The 26,425-nt window shown below is 37.9% G+C and overlaps 2 protein-coding genes across 4 annotated transcripts; one reads left to right on the top strand and one right to left on the bottom strand.

Annotated features, from left to right (window-relative positions):
- The first annotated feature begins 37 nt into the window (after window positions 1-37).
- GPSM2 (G protein signaling modulator 2) lies at window positions 38-17,121 on the top strand. Of its 2 annotated transcripts, XM_003208641.4 has the most exons (14): window positions 38-375; window positions 6,356-6,577; window positions 7,518-7,653; window positions 8,085-8,227; window positions 8,721-8,844; window positions 9,092-9,207; window positions 10,187-10,342; window positions 11,179-11,287; window positions 11,539-11,668; window positions 12,240-12,310; window positions 13,543-13,719; window positions 14,357-14,519; window positions 14,636-14,853; window positions 16,689-17,121. In XM_003208641.4, exons 1-14 carry the CDS (start codon window positions 314-316, stop codon window positions 16,851-16,853), a joined length of 1,992 nt encoding a protein of 663 aa, XP_003208689.1. In that variant the 5' UTR covers window positions 38-313; the 3' UTR covers window positions 16,854-17,121. The 2 variants fall into 2 exon arrangements, with proteins under 2 accessions (XP_003208689.1, XP_019474057.1); XM_019618512.2 differs by lacking the exon at window positions 38-375 and having other exon boundaries at window positions 5,829-6,577.
- On the bottom strand, window positions 12,325-26,419 carry CLCC1 (chloride channel CLIC like 1). Of its 2 annotated transcripts, XM_003208645.4 has the most exons (11): window positions 26,158-26,419; window positions 24,878-24,973; window positions 23,901-24,008; window positions 22,783-23,004; window positions 21,539-21,679; window positions 21,319-21,412; window positions 20,142-20,239; window positions 19,915-20,061; window positions 19,111-19,404; window positions 18,385-18,628; window positions 12,325-14,501 (listed from the first exon to the last, which is right to left on the bottom strand). In XM_003208645.4, the coding sequence occupies exons 1-10, from the start codon at window positions 26,281-26,283 to the stop codon at window positions 18,404-18,406; spliced, it is 1,551 nt and encodes a 516-aa protein (XP_003208693.2). In that variant the 5' UTR covers window positions 26,284-26,419; the 3' UTR covers window positions 12,325-14,501; window positions 18,385-18,403. The 2 variants fall into 2 exon arrangements, with proteins under 2 accessions (XP_003208693.2, XP_031410643.1); XM_031554783.1 differs by lacking the exon at window positions 12,325-14,501 and having other exon boundaries at window positions 18,483-18,623.
- Window positions 26,420-26,425: the final 6 nt, after the last annotated feature.

Below are 26,425 nucleotides of genomic sequence, written 5' to 3'. Positions count from 1 at the left end.
ATGGTTGTGAGTTACGAACGGGATGTTATGAGACTTCAAGCCAAGCGTCTTGTGTTCCCTTTGCAGGAATGCAGCTGAATGGAGCTGAAAGGGCCACAGATGAAAGAACTTGAACACGTTTTTGAAAGTTTCTGTCTGGCAGTGACTTGCTTACCTTAGTAACAAAGAAGAGTATTTCAACAGCAGCTTAGGATACCTGTATGCCAATTTATTAACCTACTAACTGGAATGGTGTTCTGACAACAATTCTCCGTAGCAAACTCCTCGCCTTGCTACAGAACAGTAGTGTTTTCTCTACTGATAATGCAGCTCAATGGAGGAAAGTAATGTTTTGATAAGCATGCGAGAAGACCAGTCTTTTCATGTGCGATACAGGTAAGATGATGAATTTTAGTTTGGATGAATAAGTACTGTTAATGTTAGAAAACTAACCATGTTTGCAATAGTTTGGTGTCTCTGTTGCTACCGAGATTGAAACTGAAAGCTAAATCGCTACTTTCCTTCATTTCTGAAGTTTGAAAATTCACTTTTGTTATATAGTAGGACAGTTTGGATGATTCTAGAACTGTGCACGCCTGCAGAACAGTGCATGAGTGTTTGTATTTCTATTGTCTTTCTTCTTGGACTTGTGATAAAATGATCCAACGTATGATCCCTGCATGGTAATACATGTTATCTCTTCATTTAGGTTTTGGTTTGCCTCTCCAAACTATGGAGCTTTGTCTGCTAACGTTCTCTGTACTTGTTCCATTACTGCTGCTGTGATGGGCAGTGTCATCTAGAGCACTGTTTTCCTTACCAATAAAAAATTACCTATAATAGATTCGACTGAGTGATTAAAAACTGCTTTGATACTTTGAACTGAAAAGTCCTATAATTGCAACTCAAGAGGATATGCCATTTTGCTTCTGAATGCTTTTATTCTTTTTCTTCTGGAATCTCCTTTATAGATGTGAGATGAAATGTTAGCATTCCAGACTCCCCCTAATGAATTTGAACAACAGAAACATTGTGCAGTGCACTGTAATTGAGTGGCTGCCACTGGGAAGGGTAAATCTTGCAGCTCATTCAACAGGAAGGGATGCTGGAACAGTGGAATGATTGTTTGAAAAACAGATGAAAAGCGTGGTTCTTGTGCGTTCCCCTGCCCTCTACCCCAGTCAGACTTCCTTTGGAGGCGTTTTCCTCACTAACAGAAACACAGCACCACCCTTATTTGTAAGACAGCACGTGCTGTGGCTTAAAATTAATTCACATGAACATGAAGGTACTTGTAGTATCCAGTCAGAACAGCTTTCTGAGTGTTGGTTGGTTGTTTCCATTTCATAGAAGTACAGTAATAGTTCTGGTTAGCAGTGCACTCAGGAGGGGGAACTTATTCGTGGTCAATATGGAAAAAAATGGTAAATAACATTTTTCAACTCTTCTCTCTTTCTTTGCTAAAATCTGTGTACACTGGCTTTGATAGCAGAAATCACTAATGTGTGAACTTGGTATTTCTGCTGTGTTTGTTGTTTCTTGGCTGCACCTAGCTGATGCTCTAGGTTGTTCCCAGACAACTTCAGTAGATCCTTGCTCTCTAACAAAAAAGCTGGGGCTGTTAAGGTTACTCTTATGACATAAATGAGCAAAGAAAGCCATGGCCAATTGCCTTGTTTAAATTGACAAGCCAAAAGTAACTTTGTCAAATTTGGTAACCATGGGTAGAGCAAAATGTCTTACAGCTTTATTCTGTATTTCTGTACCAGCTTAAATGATACCGATTAACAAAAGAAGTATTTGTGCCTTATTAAACCTTTCTTTAAGAACTGTAATCTGAGGAACATTTGAAAAACATGGAGATGTAATCCTTGTTTGTTTTGTTGTTTGTTTTTTTTCATATATTAAACTTTCCTAAATTCAGACGAACTTTCCCACTAGCATTCTGTTGGAACCGGCTGTACAAGGAAACTCCTGGCCCACTCCTACTTTGGGTCTGTTCCTTACTGCACCAGCCACTGCTTTCTCCCCACAGCAGTTGAGTGGCACACAGTAAACTGGCTTTAGCAACTGCAAAAGGCTTACACTGATGGAGAAAAAACTGTTATAATGTCGACTGGTGACTTAAAATAAAATGCTGATGTTAATAACTGTGACTAATAAGTAAGGGATCTATAGAGTAAATATTTGTAGAAGTAATTTGTCGTGGCCTCCTAAGTTCATGCACCAAAAATTGACAGCACTTGTAACAGTTTGACTAAACACAGTGTTCCAGTGGCCATGTAGTTAAGTTGTTTGGTCTGGTCAATGTGATGCACTTCTACGTTGTGCATGGAAACCAGGAATAAGGTAGGAATGAGGAGCAGTCTGCCATCTGTAGTATAGGACTCTGTGGCATTAGTGATTTTTTCTCTCTCTAAATTTAAGAGAAATAATAGGTGGTTTGTGTCCATGTGTGGATCCATATGTTTCACAGCGTAGGTACAAGGCAACACCCCATCAAACAGCAAGTTTTCAGAAATCCTCTAAGTAGGAATTGAATGGAGTAAAACTAAATTAGCAGTGTTAAAAGACTAATATAATCAGCGTAATCTTGTTTTCTTCTTCTTGCCTTATTTCTTGTCAGTTTTCCATTCTTTATTTCAAGATGCGAACAGATAAAGGATGGAAGAGCCCAAAGGGGAGAAAAACAGGGAGGTCTGGACGGAGGCGTATGTTTAGGGGTTGTGTTCTTATTAGGGTCAGGTTTCAAAAAAGAATGTGAAGGTCAGAGAAGACTAAAAAACCAAACCAAAACAAAGCACAAGGGAGCCAGGGAAGATGAAGAGCTTGAAGGCAGAGATAAGGATGAGGTAGTTTTACAAATGAGAAATTATTCAGGAGATGCCAGCCTTTCAGAGAGCAGGTGGAGGCAACTGTAAGCAGAATAATGGAGTATTTCCACAGTTGTATCTGGAAGAAAGCTATCCTGTTCAGCAGGAACAGAGTTTCATTAGGAGTACGGAGATGAATGGGCCTTGTTTTCTTGTCTCTGTGAATTCACTGTATCTTTTGTTTATCCATTCTGTGTTGAATAAATAAGTAATTTGATTCAGCCCTTGGAACAGAGAAAGTAATTTCATATTCTGCTTCTAACTATTTAATGACTTCCTAAAACATTGATAACCTGGCTCTGTCTGTTCTGCTGGCATGCTGTTTAACCATTAGCAGTTAGAACAGTCTCTGAGAACATGAGGTGATGGGTTGTTGACTGTAGAAGTTACATACATCTTCTAAATATGTGTGATTTTTTTAGAGCAGTCTTCCAAAATCTGTAAAAAATATATATTCATAGATACACGTTTTCTGGGTCCATTTTTGTACTTTATGGATAAACTTAGAAACCCTTTTGCTCCAAAGTGGTAAAATAACATAATAATTCCATAGCTTTTCTGAAGTGTGAATAAAATATTGAGTAGAAGCAACTGTAGTAAATCAAAATTTTTTTTCATCTCTTTTTATCTTTTTATAGTGTATTTAGACTTTGAAAATGTGGAAGGCTAGTAAGTATTGATCCATATAGCTTCAATTTGTTCCACCTAGCTGTTGAAACAGCCTTTCTGGAGATGTGCTCAAGTAGTATTAAATTTTGACTTAAACAATTTTTAATTCTTGTTCTCACTTACTTCCTATGATTCTGGTTGAATTGAAATAGCTGATACTCATTAGCTTTAGCTTTCTGTATGGGGAAGAAAACACAACACCAAAGCGGAAAACAAACCACATCTTTCATATGTATAAGTGGTGCTAAATCAGGATTGCAGAGTCATATGATTGTTTCAAGTTCCTTCACAAAACGGTAATGCTGCCTTTGCATCTGGCAGTCTTTGAAATAATGTGAAATTACTTGAGTGCAGAGAATATCAGAAAAATTCCTAGTCCACAGCATTCTCCAATTGCAAATAAGAACATGATTTTTTTAATGGGCTAATTCAATTTATATGTCTGGAGTCTGGTGTAGCATTTTGGCTTTTTTTGCCATATAGGCATTTTACTGAAAGCTCTACTCCAATCCTTTCAAGCTAAAAATGAGAGGAAATGAACACGATTGTATAATGTTCTAAAGCTTCGCACTGAGGAGCACCATATTTTCTAGCCATCACTTTAATTAGGCATGTCAGTTAACATGAGGTGCCCGGAGAGAACCTCTTTGGATAGGATTAAGATTACCCAATGATGTGTTTAAATCTTAAACCTACAGTTGCTGATGGTGTAACATGCTGTGCTTAATCATTTCTGCCTTTTTCTGTCTTACATTCAACACCTGCACCATGTAATAAAAAACAAGTTGTGCGCTCTAGCAATAGGAGTGCTTTAGCTTCTCTGAGAAGCTTCCAGACTTACATCACATGTGTTATGGATATCCAACCCGAGAAGTTGTGCCTGGGAAGAACTTCATACTATAGTTACCATTCGCTATTTGCATCATTACCGACTACTGAGCAGACAGTATTTTTAATTGTGAAAGTTAAATATGTCTGTCATCTCACTGTGCTTAAGTTGTGGAATGTCAAAGACCAGCAGGTATGGTACTATTTTGTGTTAGTAGCTTATTTTACTTACGATCCAGATTCTTCTGGTTCTCTTGGCAAGTCGGTAGGTTTGTCAAAAATGCTTTCTTCTTACTCTGCTTTCTGTAGAATGTTGTATAAAACTATTTCTTTTCTGATTTAGAAATATAAGTGTAAAAACTGCAGGTACACTAAATATTTTGTTGCTGTGTCTTGTAGAAACAGCTGTCTTCTAGTGCTGCTGCTAAAACAGCTGTTGGAAAAGCAAACATTTGTAATTGTTACTGGTCTTGCATATAAAGGAAAGCAGGCATATGTTTTGAACTAGATTTCTAGAATATTTATTCTTACAGCCACGTACATATTATTATTTGATATTTGATATTATTCGATAACAAAGATATATTAAATTATGCAAAATGTTCTATTTTGGACTGCAGTGCCAAACAGCCAAAACATAGTCCATCTAGAAGAAAAACTTAAAACAATATACCAATTGACAAAGTCATGGCCAACATTTTTGGCAGTATTTGGCGTACACTTTTTGAATGATTAGAGAATGTCTCTTACTAATTTTCTTCTCAAAAAAATCTTCTAAAAGTAGAACGGTAGCATTTTTGTAAGCTTTGTTAAAATGCAGATGTTCCTAAAAAGCTAGAGAACACGTCAGGATTATGACTCTAAAGATGTCTTCCTCCCTACCTTCTGCCTCCCTACCCTCTTCATATCTCAGTTGCAAAGTAGGAAATTTTCATGTATGCTTGTTAACGCTTCATGAAATTTTAGCTTTTTACCTTTTGTACGCCTGAATTCGCAATTGTGGAAGTGCACATGAATATTTTTTGGCAGACACTTTTCTCTCTCAGCGCTCCTTTATTCTTTGTTCAAAATGTAATCCACAGATTCATTGATATCTTCTTTACTGCTTGCTGTATTTTATACCTGCATAATTACATGGTTATTTGTTCATAATAATTCAAGATATTCCAGTGTCTTCTGGATTTATGGCTTTTCATTAAAGTAACAGGAATTGACATACATTTTGTTAATTAAGTCTATTTTTTCTTTGCACTGAGAATTTTCATAACAGTGACACTATAGGAAATAAAGTATGAAGTAGCAGTGAATTACATAGGAAAGACCTTTAGGAGAAGTAGTCATGGCCTTTGATACATGAGAACATTTGGACTTTTAAGATATTTGTTTTTAATAATACATTTCGTAGATAACTACATTAGCTTCCTAAAAGTAAAACTGACTTCGTCGGGGATGCAGAGTTGGTAGGGAGAAAGCAATTGCTGTCAGCCTGCTGTAAATACTGCCACATTCATTTGTACCTATGTGTCACCATTACAGTGTTCAATTCTTTGATTATTCTGCATCCATGAGCCTATTAGTAAAAAGCTAAGACTATATTGTTGTATTTGTCAAAATTAGCATTTGGCAGTAGTCACTTGAGTTTTAGTTCATTGTTCTGAAATTATCTAGATGGTGAATGCTCAGCATTTTAGGATCCTACAGATGCTGTATATGGACAAAGCAGTGTTTGGATTTCCTCCTCAAGACATAAAAATAAAAACAATTGAAGCTTTTTGTTCCACTGCTATATATTTGCATATCACTACTGAAATGCTAAGTTGTGTTTCAGCCTTAGCTTCTGTAATGTTAGAGAATCATGGTGGTTGTTTGTACTGCGGTGCTGACTTCCTGTCCTCAACAAATGAAGATCACCCTCTGAGTAAAACGCACCTTTTCAGAACTCAAGATTACTGGACAAAGTACTGCATACAGACTGACAGGCATCTCTTTTTACTTAACCTATGCAGGATGGAGGCTTCTTGCCTGGAGCTGGCTTTGGAAGGTGAGCGCCTGTGTAAAGCAGGAGATTGCCGAGCTGGTGTGTCTTTCTTTGAAGCAGCTGTTCAGGTTGGAACTGAAGACTTAAAAACACTCAGTGCTATTTACAGCCAGCTAGGCAATGCCTATTTCTACTTGCATGAATATGCAAAGGCCTTGGAATACCATCACCATGATTTAACACTTGCAAGGTAATCTTGTGTCTTTAACCCTGCTCTCCATTTCATCCTATTCTTGTAGAGGTGAGCAGCTGGCTCTTGGTCTGCCTACCAAAACCTGCCGCTAATACCAGATAATGCATGAATGTGGTGACAGGAGAGGTCTGGGGGCCTGGTAGGTAACTTGATTGCCCTTTAACCTGGGAGCTAATGCTCAGTCTAGCACCATAATCCTGGTACTAACTGAGGCCTTACCAGGTTTGTGGATAATTAAGAAGCTTCTTTAAATCCAACCTTTCTTTACCCTTCTCTGTTCCTAAAACTCAAATCTTTCTGGCTCTCTTGTTTAAAAGATAAAACTTGCTCATGTTTCTATGTGTAAAACTCAAGTACAGTACACTGAAATCTACAGCTGTGTATTTCATACACTTCTTATGATCTCATTTTTAATTATTTATTGTAGATACAATAAAAGACACACACGCTAATGTAGGACTTAACCGCAATATAAGCAAAAATCTATGTTTTCCACCCCCTTTACTTGCTTAAGTGTGGTAACTACGAAGGTGCCTGCATTCAGTAAGCATCCTTGTGGGAACCTGCTGTTTTGTTGTATTATTCCCCAGGTATCAGAAGCAGAGACGGTGGTGATCTTTTGCCTTAATTTCATTCAGAACCTAGAAGTGTAGTATTTCTTCTGAGCTTTCTGAGAGACCAGTAGGTTGTATAATAAAAGGATGATACTCAAGGAAAACTAAGAAACAGTTAAAACTTTCTGTCATCCTGGCCTGCCTTTTTGTATAATCATTAAGAAACAAAATCAAGCGTTTCTGTAACGATAGACTGAACCATATTTATTTGAATGCCTTTTAGATATAATTGAATGGAATATGTATATATGCTTACATTTTCTTTCCATATATTCTTCTGACTGTTGGCTTGGTTTTGAATTACTTTACTTCTGCAATTTTAGGACAATTGGAGATCTGGTGGGAGAAGCTAAAGCTAGTGGAAATCTGGGCAACACCTTGAAGGTACTCGGAAACTTTGAAGAAGCTATTGTTTGTTGTCAGAGACATCTGGATATTTCCAGAGAGCTTAATGATAAGGTGAGTGATGCTTAGAAATCTGGAAATAAACTCCGAAGAATACATATCAGTGAACCCTGTTGTTTGGTAACGAGTGTGCCATCTTTCAGAGGAAATTAAATATCGAATATTCCAGTATTTCTAATAGACAGTAAGAATCTGTCAGTTTTAAGATGGCTGTTTGCACCTAGGAGACTTTTAAAAAAATTCTTTTAATAATTGGCCTTAATAATTGTTACGAATCTTATATATCTCAGAAGGAAATAATATGCGATACAGTTTGATTGAGGAGTGGAAGTGGGCGTGACGTGGGTAGGCAATGAGAGCATATTCAGAATGGACAGAGCGTGCATTGGCAAGTAGTGAACAAACTCCTTTCTGCGGAGAAAGGTTGTTGTGACACAGGAGTTGGAAGCAGAAAGTTTTAATGCCTCACTTTACTGTTGTTTCAGGTTGGAGAAGCTAGAGCACTGTATAATCTAGGAAACGTTTATCACTCTAAAGGAAAAAATGTGGCTTGTGCTGGAACACATGATCCAGGGGAGCTTCCAGAGGATGTGAAAAATGCTTTGCAAAAAGCTGCAAATTACTATGAGTAAGTAGTAGCTCTAAATACTGGTGATAGAGAAGACACGTTCATCTGGTTTGTTAAAATATTGAGATTTGTGGAGTCATGAGCTAATAAGACCTGTGAATTTCTTCCTTTTCAACTGGAGAGTACACAATTTTTTGTTTAGCTCTCGTTTTCAGTGTACCTTTTATTACCAGGTAAGTCCTTCCCCTACATTAGGATTCAGCATTACTCTTAGAACAAGACTGAGACAACTGAATGTTGTGTATCTGCATATAATATAGCTTTTTTCTTTGAAACGAGCAGGTCAGCATGAACAAGAACGCAGTTCAGTATCTCACTGAAAATATTCATACTCAGTGGAAGAATTGTGGTTGCATAAAGGCCATTAAAGTAGGCCAAAGCAGAATATCCTGCTTTTCCCTATATCTAAATAGGAAGATGATCTGTTTTAAATGACTGTGAGAAAAAATAACTTCAAATCAGTTGTTTTTCTTTTCTCGCTTGTTCAAAACAGGGAAAACCTGACAATAGTCACAGAGCTGGGTGATAGAGCAGCACAAGGACGTGCCTTTGGAAATCTGGGAAACACGCATTACCTTCTGGGCAACTTCAGGAGTGCAGTTTTAGCCCATGAACAGGTACAGCAACATGAAATATCACTGGTTGCTCCAGACCTTGTATACATGTATTTTGTTGTATACTCTCATGAGCTTTTTAATGCAAGTTTTAGATCTTAAGGCCTAGCATCAAGTGTGGCTGATCTTTTCAAGCACCATTGGCCTAAAGAACAGATAGGGTTGGAAAGTCTGTGGGTGTTCAATTTTGTGTGCAAATGTATGTTATGAAGTACAAAATGGATTAATATGCTTATTTCACATTTTTAAGCGTCTCCTAATTGCAAAAGAATTTGGTGATAGATCAGCTGAAAGAAGAGCATACAGCAATCTTGGAAATGCCTACATATTCCTGGGTGAATTTGAAACCGCTTCTGAATACTACAAGTTAGTTGACTGCTTACATTTATACCTCTTCTCATAGAGTTAATTTCTGTTGTGCTGGTACTTGAGCCCATCTCTTCAAATATACTTAGAAAAAGGCTGTGTTTGTTTAGTAAAAAAAATAGTTTTTCCCTGCTTACTCAGGTTTTCTAAGGCAACATTAATCTTGATCCTTTTTGTTACTTTTAAATAGATACTTCTCAGCACTGTGGATGTCCTTCTTTTGATACGCATTTATTCACTTAATTCTAGAACCAGGCGTTATTGTCTTAGGTCTTAGCGAGTTCTGGAGTGACTGATCAAAGTGACTTTTTAATACAATTGAGCTTAGTAGCTATCTCAGGTATATTCACCATCTGAAGTCAGCGGTGCGTATCAACATGGTTTTGTATACTTAGTTGGTAATTAAGATTTTTCTTCTTTATCTCTAGACATGTAAACAGGCATGTTGCTGCTGTAACTCAGAAAAATATAAGCTGTGCAAAGATGCAGTATAGCTGTTAGCATCTTACTTGGACTTCAGGGCTTGAAAATCGGAAAATATAGTGCCTCAATATTGAATAGATTCTATTTAAATTATTAACTAGTAGAGATGGGATGGCTTGGTGGTTATAGGTCTGTCTTGCTCAAGTTGATGGAGAACACACAGTAATTATTCTAATGCTGATAATAAACTGTTTCAAGTACATAATACCAGCAAATCACCTGTAAATTATTGATGAAGCAATACATTAACATTGGAGCATGCAGTCTGAGGGCTCTGTCTGCTCTGCAGTGAAGTAAAGAGTCCAGAAAAAAGTAAAAAGTCCAGAAATGGTCTGCAATGAATGGGAGTGGAAGATGCCTAAAATCTCATAAGATTTTGCAAGATAATTTATTAGCTGCTAATTTGTCAGTGTGGTGTCCTAATCTATTTAGTTTATGTAAGAGATTTTTACTTGTGTAAGTAGTGATTTGTGAGGTGACTAACCCTTTCTTTCAGGAGGACATTACAGCTGGCTAGGCAGCTTAAAGATAGAGCTGTGGAAGCACAGGCCTGCTACAGCCTTGGAAACACATACACTCTGCTTCAAGACTATGAGAAAGCAATTGATTATCATTTGAAACACCTTGTGATTGCTCAGGAATTAAATGACAAGTAAGTCCTAAGAGATTGTTTAATGTGTATGAGGCTTAAAGCAATTCCTGTTGCTTCAAACTTAGCTGACATTGTTCTGTGTATGACATTTGAATGTGATTCTCTGCAGTACTGAGCTTGTTTTGAAACAATGGAAAAAATACTCTTGCAAGTATTGCAGATAATGAATCCAGTTGGAGGATAACTGATGAATGACTGTCTGTAGATCTTGTGTTCTTCATATTGCCTTCAAAAACGAAGGGAAAAACATATTTTTCATGATTTGATTGTAGTAGTTTGGATATCTTCACAAGAGTTTTTCTTCTGCTTCTCCACAAATGAAGAAAATAAAAAGGGATGATGAAGGGAGGATAATCTAGTAGTAAATTATGCCTCTTTTAAAATTATTTGTAAAGCTTTTTCTTCTGGGAGGGGGGAGAGGAGGTAGAATTAAGCGTTTGTTTTTGTGGTGGCAGTGGTGTTTGTTGTTGTTGTTGGTTTTACAGCTTTTAAATGCACAAAATAAGCAGAATATGTGAAGAATAATAAGCACGCAATCTGAGGAACAGAAAGGGGGTTATGCAGTGTTCCATGTTTGCAAAACTATAAAGAGTGACTTAAATGGTTGCTGTAAATTTGAAAATTTAAGTTTTGATGAGATTTGCTCACATTTATGCTTATACCAGATCACAGTTCTTTAAGAAGGTACTTAACATGGTGGTGTTGGAATAGTTTCTGGAGACAGTCTGAATTTTCCTTGGCACAGTAATATTATTCTGGTAATATTATGAAAACCTGACACCTAGTGCTCAGAGAGTATGTGAAACGTATCCCTGAAGATGTTTTATTTTTTGCAGAATTGGTGAAGGAAGAGCATGCTGGAGTTTAGGGAACGCATATACTGCTCTGGGCAATCATGACCAAGCTATGCACTTTGCTGAGAGGCACCTGGAGATCTCCAGAGAGGTATAATTGTCACTTGTGTCTGCTGGCTGCTAGGTTTTTGGTCTCACTGAGAGCCTACCAGAGGTTATTTCAGGCTTTGGCTTGTGCCTTTGATGTACTTCAGTAAGAAAGAAGATGGCTCTAACAGTTTTCAATAAGAAAAACATCTAAACCTTTTTCTCTTAGAAGTATGGGAACAAAGTTTCCTTTGTATTTACATGTGTATATGTGTTTGTTACAATAACAGAACTGCTTATTTTATTTGGTTACAGGTAGGAGATCGAAGTGGGGAACTCACTGCTAGACTTAATCTCTCAGATCTTCAAATGGTTCTTGGATTAAGCTATAGCACAAACACCTCCATGATGTCAGAAAGCCATGCAGTAGATAACAGTCTGAATGGTATGTGCTTTTCTCCAAATACTTTCTAATATCAAACTTCAAAAAAAAACCCTGTTATTTGCATTGTTTTCTGACTATAGATGCTGCATTGTTTATTTTTTCCCCATAAATAAATGGTGCAGTGCTGGATCCCTTTGGCTCCTGCTTTTTTGGAGGATTTCTGTTGTGAATCGCAGGTTACTGCCTCGTTTTTTCACATAACATATTATCTATCTGAAGTTTCTAATCAGTCTTTTTTGATGTGGCAAATGTAGTTGTTTGCTGCCCAAATTACATCCTTCCTTTTTCCTTTGTGCTATTGTAAGAACAGAAGGGGTTATAGTTAAAGCTGCTTCATGTGATGTTTTTCTGTGTGAAGATCCATGCTCCTCTCCTATGTCCCATGAAAGCAAGTTGCATACCTTACATCTGTGTAGTTTTCAAAGCTGCTTTTACTACTGATTATTTATTCCCTTGTGAGTTTGAAACTCAGAATTGCTTATCTTGGGCATTTGATGAACACAGGCGCAGATTTGAAGGTGACACCATAAACCTTAGTGGCAAAAAAAAAGAACTTTTTTCTTTCTTGAAGGTACCCGGCCAAGGGTAGGACGTCGTCACAGTATGGAGAACATGGAACTTATGAAATTAACACCAGAAAAGGTTGGTACTTCTTCTTTTTTTTTTTTGCTCTGCTGGTGAGATTGCAATGAAATCTAAAGGTTTTTATAAGAGTTTAATGTTAGAAATGATTCAGAACAGAATGCAGAAAGTGATTCAGAACAGAACTCCAAAGCTTTAGCTCAGTCTTCAAGAAGAAGTCTCTTTGGAATTTAAGTATGAACTGGCAATTCTACATAAATGATTCTAAAGGTAAGCTGAAATTGCTATTTCTTTCCTGCATATTGGGGTATCTGCTGCCCATCTTTTCAAGTGATCCAAAGCATACTGCCATGTTTAGAAATACAAAATGAAATCTCTAAGCTTACATGGTGACAACTGGTGCAGATGCAGCAGCACTGTTGCTTTGAGCATCGCTTTGGATACTGATTTCTAAAGATCCTGGGTTTTATTGCAAATGGATTTCCCTGCAGGGAACCACTAAGCTTTTGGCAGTATCAGCTGCATTTTCTTATTCTCTGAACCCATTGGTCTGTGGTATCTTTTAAAAGACGTAGCCTGTGATTGTCTGCCCTAAATATACTCAAATGCTTCATGTGGATTTTTATAATCAAGTATTAACCTAGTTTTGTGGCTTAGTTCTTATAAAAGGCTCTTTTCAAGACATTCATGTAGTAGGTTCTGAAGTTTATTCCCTAAGTGTCTTTGATGTGTAGAACAACATGATGGACACTAGCATTATTTGATTGTACAGGATACTGTCATCTTGGAGCTGGAACGCAGGTTAATCTCTAAGGCTTTAGAATGAATTCCGTTTTGCTGAAAGACTGGATCGTGGCTACAAGCTCTGATGCAGGGTCAAGAACTTTTTTTTTTTTCCCCCAATTAGAACAGTTTGCTATTATAGAGGAGGTTATCAGATTTATGGGGCACTTACTGTAGAAGAGTATTTAGGGGAACCTACAGTTTCTGCGTGGCCCTTAGCAATGAAAACATCAGCGTGTTTGATTACACAGGCCACAAGCACATTTTAGTCAAATCAGTTGTTGCATGATGGTTCAGTTATAAGACTGATCAGTAGCAGTAGTGGCCTGATGCAGGTAACAAGATCTCAATAATCATAGGTCAAGTAACAGAAGCAAAACTAAGGTTTATGTCTGAGTGGTTGGATAAAATGAAAAGCATAAAGCTGCTTCATTTTGGGGATGAAAAGAATAGACAAATAAGAAATAAAAGAATATATGATGAAAATGTTTTGTTGTTGTTTTTTTTAGGTTCAGAACTGGAACAGTGAGATTCTTGCTAAACAGAAACCACTCATTGCCAAACCTTCAGCAAAACTGCATTTTGTAAATCGACTCAAAGGTAAAAAGTATAAAAACAGCACCGCTTCCAAAGTTCTGCAGGATGCCAGTAATTCTATTGATCACCGCCTTCCCAACTCTCAGAGGGTAGGTTTGGAGTCCTCTCAGATCATAACCTTGACTTCATATAATCTTGATTTGACCAAAACTATGGAAAACTTGTTTGTGCAGATAACATTTTTAGTTCTACTTATATATTTGAGTGAAACGCTGTAAGTTGATGTAGAATCAGCCATTCTTCTTCTGTCTCTTGGGTGGTGACAGCTGTAAGTCTCTCCTACTATTGGAACTACTTCATTTTCCTAATGGATTGACTAAAATTACAGGTCAGCTTACATGTATTTTATTTCTAGCCTTTCTCCTCGACTCTCCTTTTCCTAATTTGAAAAACGTAGTTTTTTGGATTCAGACACTGCAGGTATAATTAAATATACCTTAAATATTTTAGACTACTTCACTATTCATGAAGTTGATTAAAGAGAGTACCATTTCCTCCTGAGAACAAAATCTCTTTACTAGATTTTACCTTCCAGAACTGTTTGCCATATTATAAATGTTGCTTCTTTGGATAAATCTCTGTCTACAAGAATGGATGACTAAAAAAAATTAGTTTAATGAATTTCAGATATGCAAATATACTACTGGAATCAAACTGCCCCACAGTTGCCCTAGTTTTTAGGTACTTCTGAGTTCCAAGTACCTCTAACTTTTCTCTCCTCTTCAGAGAAACAGTCGAGAAACAGTGGCAGACGAAGGGTTCTTTGATCTGCTGAGCCGATTCCAGAGTAACAGGATGGATGATCAGAGATGCCACTTCCAGGAGAAGAACAGATTCTCAGCTGCTTCAGTAGCAACGTCCTCTACTCCAACTACAACAATACAAAAATGTAATTTTTAAAATAAGATCTGTTGCTGACTTCAGTTCCTGTCAAATGCTGTTTTGAAAACGTATATTTGAATGGAGAGGAACTTCTGTGCTCATTTGTTTTCCTTCTTCCCTTAGCCTTTTCTGCTTCCGTAGTCTCACCCCACACTGATGACTTTCTGGATTTACTTGCGAGCTCACAGAGCCGCCGCCTCGATGACCAACGCGCCAGCTTTAGCAATCTACCTGGCCTTCGTCTCAACCACCGCACCAGTCCGTCTGTGCTGGGCCACTTAATGGCCAGTAACAACAGAGAGCTAGATGAGGACTTCTTTGATATATTAATCAAATGCCAGGTAAGGCTGCAAGATTTCTGGGATTTGATTTGTGCATCCTGCTATTTGACGTCTTTGAGAAGGCTTCCATGCTTAGCACAAAGGTTTTAAGATAAATACACATTTGGTAGATAAGGACATGAAGTTTAAAAAAAAACAAAAAACCCCATATATGTATGAAAATAAAATACTATGTATATGTCATATCTATGAACATACATTTACACATGTTTTACTATATGCGACCTCATTACACACATTTTTATATAGACGTACATTCTTACACATGCCCTCATATATAGTTTATGGGTATGTTTATACACTTACAGCCACTGGATAATCAATTTAGTATATATTATATAGTTATGTTAATATATATTAAATATATATTAAATTCTATATGACATAATATTTACAAACAATATATTTAATATAATGCTATTAAATAATAAATGTATTATTTTATTATATTATATATGTAATAATATATTTCATATTTATGTAATGTACTTATACACTTAAACGTATAATACATATTTATATATTAACATAGTATGTTGCAATTTAAAAATATGTTAGTAATATACTATTATTTAATGTAATATATAATACAGAATACAATATTGCTAATATTAATAATTATAAATTGTATACTAGATATAGCATTATTGTTATATAATGAAATATTACATCATACATATAATAAATTATAAAATTATTATATGAATTGTAGAATGTTATATGAATACAATTATTATATATAGAGAGAGCACATAAAATTATAATATGTTTGTACATATTAAAGAATATTTAATATAATAGATATTAAGTATATACTAAATTATCCAGTGGCTACAAGTTATCATGTTGGTATTTATAGTTATGATAACCAACTTCGGTTACCAATGATGAGCTTGAGGGATGCTGAAACTGAGGGAAAACAAATGAATCTGTCAGTGTGTTTGGAGCTGGCTTTGTTTGCTGGACACCTGACATACCAGGAATTCTTAACTCAGCAAATTAAAATTCAGTATTGAAGTTTCATTGGCAATTAGTGATCTTCATTAAACTTAGGGTAACAATACTTCATGGTGTATGCAAGTGATTTTTCTGCCAAGTATAGCACGGTATATATACCAACTGGACCAAATAATTTAATGAAAAAGACTTGGTATTTTACCTGACAGTTTATTTATGGATCTCCAAATAAAAAATTCCACTACTGAGAACTTCAAAGGTAAGTTAAGTTGTATTAACTTTCATGGAAAGCAACACCTGGCACTGCGTCTAGAATTACAGCATGCATCAACTTGATGAAATATCATCTTCTGTTTTAGAACCTTGGCTAATTTTCCAAGTCAAGCAAATAATCTAGACATTAATATAATAAATGTTGTGTACTGTGTATATCCAATCTGTAACACAAAAGGACACAAAGGTGACAGTCCAAGGCAACAGTGTGACAGCTTGAGCCTCCTGAAGTAGGTGTGAAATAACATAGAAACAGCTCAGACACTATATGCAAACTGCTTTGCAACCCTGTGATTAAAATGTATCGGTCTGTTGAGTCTCTAGATACTGCTTTTCCAAATGTGACAAGCCAGTAGCTATTTTTCGCACCCTTTGCTCTTCTATTACAGGGTGTTTTAACAGCTAAGTGAAGGTTAGAAAAACTATATGCTTCAACTTTTAACTTAGTAATTTCATTTGAGAACTGTTAAGGCATAAGCCTGAAACAAAGTTTACAGTTTTAAATGTGAAAAGAAAAGCTTTTAGTCATTTTTTCCAGTTACATTGATTGCTTATTTCAATATTACACAGTAAATGTACAGCCTTACTGCTTGGTCTGTCTATAGAGTTCCAGACTGGATGATCAAAGATGTGCTCCTCCATCATCTGCAAAAGGACCAACTGTACCAGATGAGGACTTTTTCAGCCTCATTGTACGATCCCAAGCTAAGAGAATGGATGAACAAAGAGTCCCCTTACCCTCTGCTATAAAAGGATCGAGTGCTAGCTGAGGAGATGCACAGGCTTATACTGTACAGTAGCATCTTAAGTTTCATTTTTGTTTGCTGGAAAAACATGTGTCTTTTTACAAAGGACTGCAATTAGTAGTTTTGTCTCCTTTATAATCACTTTTTGTACAATAGTAGCACCACACTTGTGATTGGTAGTTGGAATTGTGTCTTTGTAGCGGGCAGCTAATTCTAGCTGTGTCTGAGATACAGATTACTGTATCTCCCTCTTAATTGCTTCTAGTTTATGAACATGAACAGTAGTTTTTTCTCCCTCAAGGTATTGCTGGTGTGTGATCTCTACCACGCCTAGTTTGAGACCTAGGTTTGTATGCTCTTTATAAGGATAAAGACTTGATTTTTTTTTCCTGATTTGTACCTCCCTGAAGAAAGGTCCCATTTTCTTTTATACTTTTTTTAATAAAAGTAATCAAGAAATTATTTCAGTACTGCGTCTGACTTTGCTTCTTCCACCCGTGTTTCTGCATCATGTTAATTAAGAAAAAAAACAAAACAACACAAAACCAGAATTAACTAAATCAAAATCTAATCTGGTTTACTCCTCTTCACAATGAAAATACTCTTTTAAAAAGATACAGTGATGGCAGACTGATCACTTAGGCTATTCACAAATCAAGTTTCCTTTCAAATTTTTAAGTATTATATACCCAGAGAAGAATCCAATTTTAATTTTAGCTTCAGAGCGAAAGAGCAATTAAAGAATAGTTATGGAGATAGGCTCCATATAATTCCAAATATTTTATAGTTACTGAAGATTTTACATTGTCTTATAGCTTTTTTTAGCATTGAAATCTGACTCTCCTACTGAAGCAAAAACACTTTTTTTTTTTTTAAAGGAGAAATGCAAAATGTTTTTTCCCAAACCAGGTGAACCATCACTTTATTGAGCTGATCTCTGCTACTTTTACTTTAGTGTTGCTATTGGCTTTCGATGTCCGTGACACAAACTGATACAATATCAGTATCCCACACCTCTGCACAGGATTAAGTTAAAAGAATGTTATCATGATTTCCTTAAACTAACCTGATGACTGGCGTTTCTACTTTCTGAAAACTGATTTTAAACCATAAAAAACAAGCATTGTCCTGAAGCCTCCCTTTTAGCTGCAATTGTTCTTATATGAATGATATATGACTATCAGCAACTTTCTTCAAGCAGTTTTCCAGTTACCTTATTAGCCTTGTGTTTGCTCATCACAGAATATCTGTGCTTTCCTCCCAAAGAGTATCTGCTTTTACTTAAAACTTGTCACACAAACTTGATGTTAAGTAAGCAACCACAGCCAAGGTTGTTAAAGGCTGTTCTCCTGGCAGCTTACTTAAAAATCCATTCCTTTCAAGTTTCACAAGATGTACACAATAATTTCATAGTATAAAACCCTACCTTACAGTGATACTTAATAATATTCTGGTCAAACATGAGTTCTCATCAGCTTACTGGGCTTTCCTCTCCATCTGAGAACTAGATTGGAGCTAGCAAGTATGTGATAATTACATGTTAGACAGAACTTACCACAGAGTGTGGGGACTCCTCAGTCTCCTTCCTGTGACTCGCACGTACTGCTCTTCCTCTCTTCAGCAGGTCCCACTGCAGAACTTTGTCCTTCCACATTTCTGTTAGGATCACTATTTTTCACAGTCTCTTGCTCTGCTTTTTCTGTCCACTGCTTCTGATGCTCAAGTGCCTTTTCTCCGGTATGGGTTGCAGCTGGAGAAGGTTCTAGACTACAAATTTCAGCCTCAGTGTGCAATCTATTCTGTAAAAATTAATAAGTTATTAATCAAGCAACCCAAATTGATGGTATCTGTAGCTTCGAGTGCCTCTCAACTCCAGAGACAAAACTCCCTCAAATTTCCAAATTTCAAACATTATCAGTACCCCCTTTTTACTGTTTTTCCCCCACAGGGAAACATTCCAGGGAATAAGCACAATCTAGAGCATAAATCTGTTTTTAATTTTCTGCAATTCACAGAAAAGTTTTCTTCTTTTCCATTCTTTCTGTGGGTAACCTATCTTCCCTGACTTGAACAATGTTCAAGTGTTTTAATTCAGGAGGTTCCTGCCATGGTTAACCATGGCTGCATATTTTTCCAGAATAAAGCTTATATAGCTCCTTATAGGGCAACAGTTACATCTTCCCCACCAGATTTGAGTTAAGCTTGTTACTTAAGCACATTCTAGCAGATGACAGTGAAGTCTATCAAACCTAATCCCAAAGGAGCACCAAGACTAACGTACACCATCTTCTGGTTTTTGAGACTCCTCTACTCGCGTATCTGGCTCTCCACTTGCATGCAGCACATCAAGATTGCTGCTGCTATTTCCAGGTCTCATCTGAACATCTCCTCTGTCATAGTGGCCTCTGTAAATGCTAGGAGTCTTCTGTGAATAGCAGCCATCGGATTTACTCCCATCATACTGGCCGAAGTCTATTTCCCCCCGTTGACCGTCAGGTAGAGGAAGCCTCTTCTTCTGAGAAGGCATTAAATATCTTATTGCAGACACTGATGATGCTGCACCATAGCAGAAAGTCTGGGGGAGGGAAGACAAAACAAAACTCTGAACAGTTGCAGCCTACAGTTTTCACACAGAATGCAAAGCCACAATACTAAAAGATACTGAAATAAAACTACTGATGATCAAAGGGCTACAACAAAATTCAAACTTTCTGCACAGTGAAGCAGCTGCCACATTGTAACTTATCTTTTTGCTACAATGAAGACATAGGAGGGTCTCACTGCTCACTGCTTTCATGTACAAAATGCAATTTCATGCATCACTGTGTAATGACTCTTAAGAAAGAAACGGGAACAAAGTTGAAGTAAACTGTCACAGAGTCTAGGATTTCAAGCAGTTTAATGCTATTTTATCCCAAACAGAACTTTAAAAGATTTTTAACGGAAAAATTCCTTGTACAAATAATTTCACCTGTGCTATGAAATCTGTTCAACAGTACAAATAAGAAATAAATAATGATGCTTAAATAAATTTAAATATGTAGAAATAAATTTGAGTTTCTAAATACCAGAAATGCATACGAACCAGAATGACCAGAGCCATCATGATTAGCACTGGAACCTGCAGAATCAGTGGTATCTCCTTCATAAGCGCCCTGATGAATTCACCAATACCTTGTCCCACATGCTTCAAAGGCTCAGTCACAAAGGTGGTAAAAGTAATAGCTAATGCCTGGAGAAGTACAAAGGGAAGCCGGGTGTTGGGACGGGTTACAAAGAAACACAAAGAATCTCTTTGGATCTGGCTTTTACCTTTGTTGGTGGAACCAGCAAAACAGGGTTTACTAGCAGAGTTTCATAGTACTTCTGACATGGATCGTCCTGAAATGTCCACTGTCTTCTGAGCCATCCTGAAGTCAAAGCAGATGTGCATTTTCACTACTTGCTAAAACATATTTTATGACATAACAGTAAGACAGGAAGTAGCACTTCATCTGCAGATGGAAGAGAAACCTTCTAGATATGGTTCAAGGCCAAGATTTATGTTCAACAACATGAGGTTAGCTTGGCTGTGCAGTTTATCCAGTCAGAAGGAAGCAGGAAGGAAAGGGAAAGCAGGAAAGAAAGAGAAGGAACTATGGTTTTCCTATGCTTAGTCATGGAAGTTCTCTTTATTAGATGAACTTAGTCCCTAGAAATCATAAATAAAAAATAAGCACAGCCTGTGGAAACACTTCATATCTGGCACGTTTTGTCCACGGGCACTGAAACAGAAGTAATGTTGAGTGTTATTACTTATCTACCAGGCTGCAAGTATGCTTAAGAATGTATATGATTTCAGGAGAAGATCTGAGTAAGCAGACTTACTCCTAAAGAGAATTCAAAGCTTTAAGTAATCTATGACACTAGTGCTTTTGTAGTTTGATTTCAGCAAAGTCATACTGTAATCCACTGAAATTAACACAAACAGAGCAACCACAGCGACAGAACTTCAAAGGTGAGACCACGACAACAGGCTTCATTAGTCCACCTGCTACAGTACTGAATAAGAAATACTGGACAATAAAAAGCAATTCAGCCACCTCTGTAAAATCACAGAAATAGATTAAATAGTTGCCTATCAATTGCTGCATTCACATGAGTGGCTGATGAGAAACTATCTTTAATTCTGCCGTCCTATCTTCAGTAACATACACTGAGTGGTGCTGGGGAGAGCAGGTGGTGGAACATTCACAGGTCAGGTTCTGATGAGAACGAAGCAACTCTGTGACATGCTCTAAGAACATCATTTTTGATGTCAGTTCTCTTTCAAAGGCTGGAAAGGAACATTTTGTAACAAGGAAGAATGGTGAAACCTCTTAATTGTGTACTTCTCAAGAACATTCAGCATACTTATAATTCACAGAGAAATTAGAGTATTTTGGATATAATTACTGAATATTTTCTGATCATAAAAGCTACTAAAAAAACAATGAAAAAGTGTATTTACCAATAAGGCTCTCTCTCCAGTCCAATTTCTCAGCACAAATGTTATCAAACTGCCCCATTTTGGCAATTTCTGCTTGATGCTGTGCAAAAGCCCGCTGCAGGAGAATCAGAAATAATTGTGAATAATAAAGACAGATTAAGAATCATCATATATCACCTTAAGTTCCTCATAACTGTCAAATGTTAAGCCTAAAAGCCATTAAGATTTCAAAACAACTTACCTTATATAAGTAAAGCCAATTCCATGCAAAACTGATGAGAAAACTTATTAATAAAACACGTTTCAGCTGAACAAACCAATGGATACGTGTCCACAGCTCTGTAGCTATTATAATCACAACACACACTAAGCACAAGAGTATCTGAAAAAGAAAACAGAACTATGATTCAGATTTGGGATTTTTCAGGCTTACTCTGTGTACACTTGAAGGAATTCCCAGCTTTTGTTTTTACAGGCATCACTTACACAGAGCAGCTGAAAACTTATTGCTTTCACAGCATACTTGCTGCAGTACAAAGTAAAAAGCGTCACTGTTCTGATTATTTTGCTCTTTCTCCTTTATGCTATTTATAACATTACCTGTTAGAATTTATATTTACAAAATTGGTATAATTCAGCACTTGAGTTGCAAAGCACACAGTATGAATCACAGAGTGACTGCTGCCACCTGCTGTGAGCTGGTTAGGAGATAGTTATGTTCTAAATACCAGCAGCAAAACTTCAGAGAAGCACTTCACAGCCTTTTTCCATCTGAGGACTGCTAGGACCAAAGCGGCACTGACAACAGCTTGCTTTTTCATTAAGCACCAAAGCACTCCTCACGACCAGACAAGCTACATTCAAGATCTTTTTAGCTCCCAAATATTAACATATTTTGTAAAGATTTATCCCAAGAACTTCAGCTTACCCTCAGTTCAGCGCTGAGGATGTCACATCCATTTTAAAGGATATGACATTTCCATGCTGTACAACAGTACATAAAATTTTTCCACATAACTCACAAAAACTCTAACCTATAAAATCTAAGACCTCCAATACATACTTCTCTCAATAGAAATACATTCCAACTTCTATAGAAGCCAGCAGTTACAGCATCTATTTGAACAAGAGACAAATCTGGACAACTGACAACCTGTGCATTATGAATGTAAGTCATGATGACAAACCAACAGAGCCCAAAGACTCCCACAGCACAGTTACAAAAGACCAAAGGAAAAAAAAAAGTATGCATTCCAGAAAAAAAAATAATAATAAAAAAAAATCACACTGCCACAAGAAGAAAGTAAGGAAGGAATACAAAAAGAAATACAAAAATTTGTGTTTCAAGTAAGTACTTGCCCTACAGATTCAACAACCAAAGAGCTTATGACAGGTTTTCATGCAGACTTAAGGTGGTAATATTGCTTCGCAAAGAAACAGGAGAAAACAGTAATTAATACAAGTGTACTGCCTTTCTTCTCTTACCAAAAACACATTATACAGATCAATTCCAAAGGTGTCTTCAAATCTCCAGTGCCAAGCTTTATAATCGTGGTGCTTAAAATTGATCAAAATATTGCTAAGCGCATCATCCACAGCACCTGACTGCCACACTTCCTCCTGCAGGAACCGGAGGATCTCCAGATGTGTCTGTTTGGTAAGGATAATCTCAGCATCATAATGCACTCGGTCCGTGTTTCCCTCGGGCTGAATTAAAGGCAAGACAAAACAACTGTACTTCCAATAGGCAACCTTTAACATCTACGTAAGAAAAATGGTATTCCGTTGCAAAATCCTGATTATTAGCCCTGATTATATACCAGCCACCTTTTGTGGTGGAATGCAGGATGAAGGACCATATAGAACAAAAAGCAATAAATGGGAAAGCAGCTGTTTTGTTGTCTTTCAACTCTACTGCAAAAACCTAAAAACGAAACACTGGGTCATCTCAGCCGTGATTTAAGTTTTACAACCACTCCTCATTGACAGGCATTCATGACTGACACACTATGGGTGCCACTGAACTTCTTCATGACTGGGTAACACAGACAGAAGCTTTTAAATAGGGAAATAAGAAATGTTACATTGCTAAATGTAATGTTCTTCTACAACGTTAATTTTACCAATTGCTAAAGAATTATTCTTCTACCCCTAGATAAAATAAGAAGTATCTCTCCAAAGGCAATAAAATGAAGAAATAGATGTGATTCTCACATGCAAACTGAAAGCTGCTACTCCTAGCTGGGCAGTGTGATCAAATCTTACAGAGAAGCCTACAAGGGCTACCACAAGCAAATAAGGAATCTGGCTCTCCCGAGTTTAACAGCTGCTGAGGTGAACCGGACATGGCATTACTAGATACTGCTGCACCCCAGCAACAGACACTGCATTCTGTCTTCTCAAATCACTCACGCTGCCCCTGGATGCTTCACAGAGGAAGGGACAACCGTACCTCCCGTGAGCAAGCAGCACAAACTCTGACAGCAATACTGCATGCATATACTTCCATCATTTTTAATTTCACAATTCAGTTTCCTTCACTTTAATTTGAAGCACGATAGAATGAATTCAAACTCATTTTTAATCCATTTTCAGATACTCACAAGGCCAAGTTTTCTGGCTTCATTTAAAATCTTATTCAAGTACCGCTTAAAAATATAAAAGCTCCGGCTTTCACGAGATTTGGCATTCCTGTTCTCGCATTCTGCAATCTGCAACATAAAGACACTTCCACTCACTTGTTGCTCAAACATGGTTTGGTTTATAGAATAAACAAATACCACCAACACAAGAAACTCATGATTAACAGGGTCACATTTCTTTAGTTTAGCAATAATCCCACAACCAGTACACCAGATACAAATCACATGCAGTTGCTAAAGAGCTTTTTATACTGCTGCTGCTTTCCATGGCATTGGCCAGTACTGGGGATTTCAGATCTGGTAGTGAAACAGTTTGAATGCCAACACCAGTAGAACTAGAAACACGACAGATCTGAATCTCCTTAAATTTCAAGTTTGTACCATGTAAAACATACCAAGTAGAACAACACCAACATCCCATTTCACACAGGGTCCCAAACAACTGAGGGCTACACAAGGATCACTACATCCTTCTGACCTCAGAGGAAGCAGCAGAGTGGGGTGAGTGCCTACAGGGCTTCTGAGAGCTGCTGCCACTGCACACTGCAGGCAGCCACAAGAGCACTCACCCACAGCCCAGCCCTTCAAACCTACCAGAACTGAAGAGCTCAAATGCAAAGTCAGATTCTCTAAGCTGTGGTGGCACCATGAAGTAACACCACAACAACATTTAAACTGTCAGTGTTGCAGATAACTCCTACCAGCTTCTATACCACTACAGAACATTTCAGGAAACAGCCCTTAAAAGACAGAGCAGTAATTTGGAACTGAAATCAAGCCACTTTCTTTCCTTTCAAGTCACACAAAGAGGTTCCCTCTAAGTAGCGCATGGTTTCCCGCAGCAAACTGACAATTCTCTATGCTACCTATGTCATCCATCACCTCTGCATCAAGCACAAAGTAGAGACTGGAAAATACTCTGAAGTTCCATAACAAACCTTCCGCTGCAAAGAATCCACTTCCCTGGAACAACTTGATAAGTTTTCAGTGATGATTCCATCCACTGTCTTATCCTCAGAATCATGATAGTTTACCTGAAGTTACATAAGAAAAACAAACTTTCAGAATCCAAGAATTTAATCAACGTGCCATGTCACACTTCTACAGACAGCTCGCAGACTGGCAGGAGCAAAGGTGCTAAAACGAGGGTTGGTCTTCTCCACAAAAGCTCTCAGCTACATTCCATTGCTTCTCTGCTGTTATTTCAGGCTTCGATCCAACAGCTGCCTTACGCCTGTCTGCATGCTGCCCCAAAAAGGAGAGGTCTTGCCCTTTCCCCTTGGCTGAGAGCTGCTGAGCACACGAGCCCTAGTGCATCAGATTAGATAAAGCTTGGCTAACCACTGACTCAGCGAATGAAGGGGCAGCTTCCAGCCAGCCCAAATCCCCAGCCCCGATGGCCATACAGCCAGACTGAAAGTCAACAGAGCTGCATTCCTTGTTATGTGCCTTGCTCAACTTTCCAGTTTCCCCCTTCACCCTGAAGTAGCATCCCAATGCTCTGCGAGCTGTTCTCTTCACAAGAGTTACAAAGACAAATAACGTAGTTTGCACTTTATAAGGTTCCTAAAACAATGCTCTAAAATACTTAAGAAGAATTATTCAAGACTACAAAACCAAAATTTACAGCTGAAGAATGACAAGGGTGCTCATGCAGCCAGCCATAGCTTACAGTGCTCTATGTGACATAATAATCAACATGCATCTCAAGACATGTGTACAGTCTGCTCCTCACACAAACCATCAGATTGTGATTCACCATCTTAAAATTGTATTTGCATATTTTATATTCTTCAGTTCCCAAGGTACTAACAGCACAGCATTACACAGTTCTGATTTTCCTTCTGAAGGCTCTGATGCACAACACAGTAGAACTCCATCGAGTTTCACAACACACTCATACAACGAACAAGTTTTATCCCTACATTACTGGGGAGTTTGATAGCTTAACTCAAACGTTACCCACTAATCAGGCGCTTCATTTTCAGATACATAATGCTGTGCTCTGGTGCCCAGCGAGAGCCGCTTGGCGCAGCGCTTCCCAGGGCAGAGGAACAGATGTACAATTCCTTTCTGTTTATGGACCAGAATGTATCCTTATGGAATGATAAAAAGAGCACAACTCTAATATTCCATAAACGCACGACTTAAGGGCAACCCCTCAGCAGAACACGGCTCAGGACAGACAGGCAGACAGACACTCGAGCGCTTCTCGCACCTTGTAAGGCCTTCTCATCGTTACCGATGCCGCGTCGTAGTTGAGCATATCGGTGGGGTCGATCCAGTCGTCGTCCTGGGCCCGGCCGCCCGCAAGCACGGCGGCGCACAGCACCAGCACCAGCATCGCTGCGCCCACAGCGCGGGGCTTAACGGCTGGGGAGGGAGGGCCGCTGTCCGTGCGAGGGCTGAAACGGCCGCACAACCCGGAGCAAACGTTCTCGTCGCTATCGCTGCTCCCGCCCTCTCGTCGGGGCCTCGCAGCCGGC

The sequence above is a fragment of the Meleagris gallopavo genome, chromosome 10, assembly GCF_000146605.3.
Source record: "Meleagris gallopavo isolate NT-WF06-2002-E0010 breed Aviagen turkey brand Nicholas breeding stock chromosome 10, Turkey_5.1, whole genome shotgun sequence".
Taxonomy (NCBI): Eukaryota; Metazoa; Chordata; class Aves; order Galliformes; family Phasianidae; genus Meleagris; species Meleagris gallopavo.
The sequence above is the reverse complement of the archived record's forward strand: the minus strand, read 5'-3'. Positions and strand labels throughout refer to the sequence as shown.

Bases quoted from the DNA above. Each gene is read 5' to 3' on its own strand.
- GPSM2 (XM_019618512.2), top strand. From the start codon at position 6,018: ATGGTGAATGCTCAGCATTTTAGGATCCTACAGATGCTGTATATGGAC. The intron at 8,228-8,720 runs GTAAGTAGTAGC...TGTTCAAAACAG, and splicing joins AAAGCTGCAAATTACTATGA to GGAAAACCTGACAATAGTCA. The intron at 14,520-14,635 runs GTAATTTTTAAA...TTCTTCCCTTAG, and splicing joins AACTACAACAATACAAAAAT to CCTTTTCTGCTTCCGTAGTC.
- CLCC1 (XM_003208645.4), bottom strand. From the start codon at position 26,283: ATGCTGGTGCTGGTGCTGTGCGCCGCCGTGCTTGCGGGCGGCCGGGCC. The intron at 21,413-21,538 runs GTAAGTTGTTTT...ATTCTCCTGCAG, and splicing joins ATTGGCTTTACTTATATAAG to CGGGCTTTTGCACAGCATCA. The intron at 20,240-21,318 runs GTAAATACACTT...CTTTGACTTCAG, and splicing joins CTGGAGAGAGAGCCTTATTG to GATGGCTCAGAAGACAGTGG.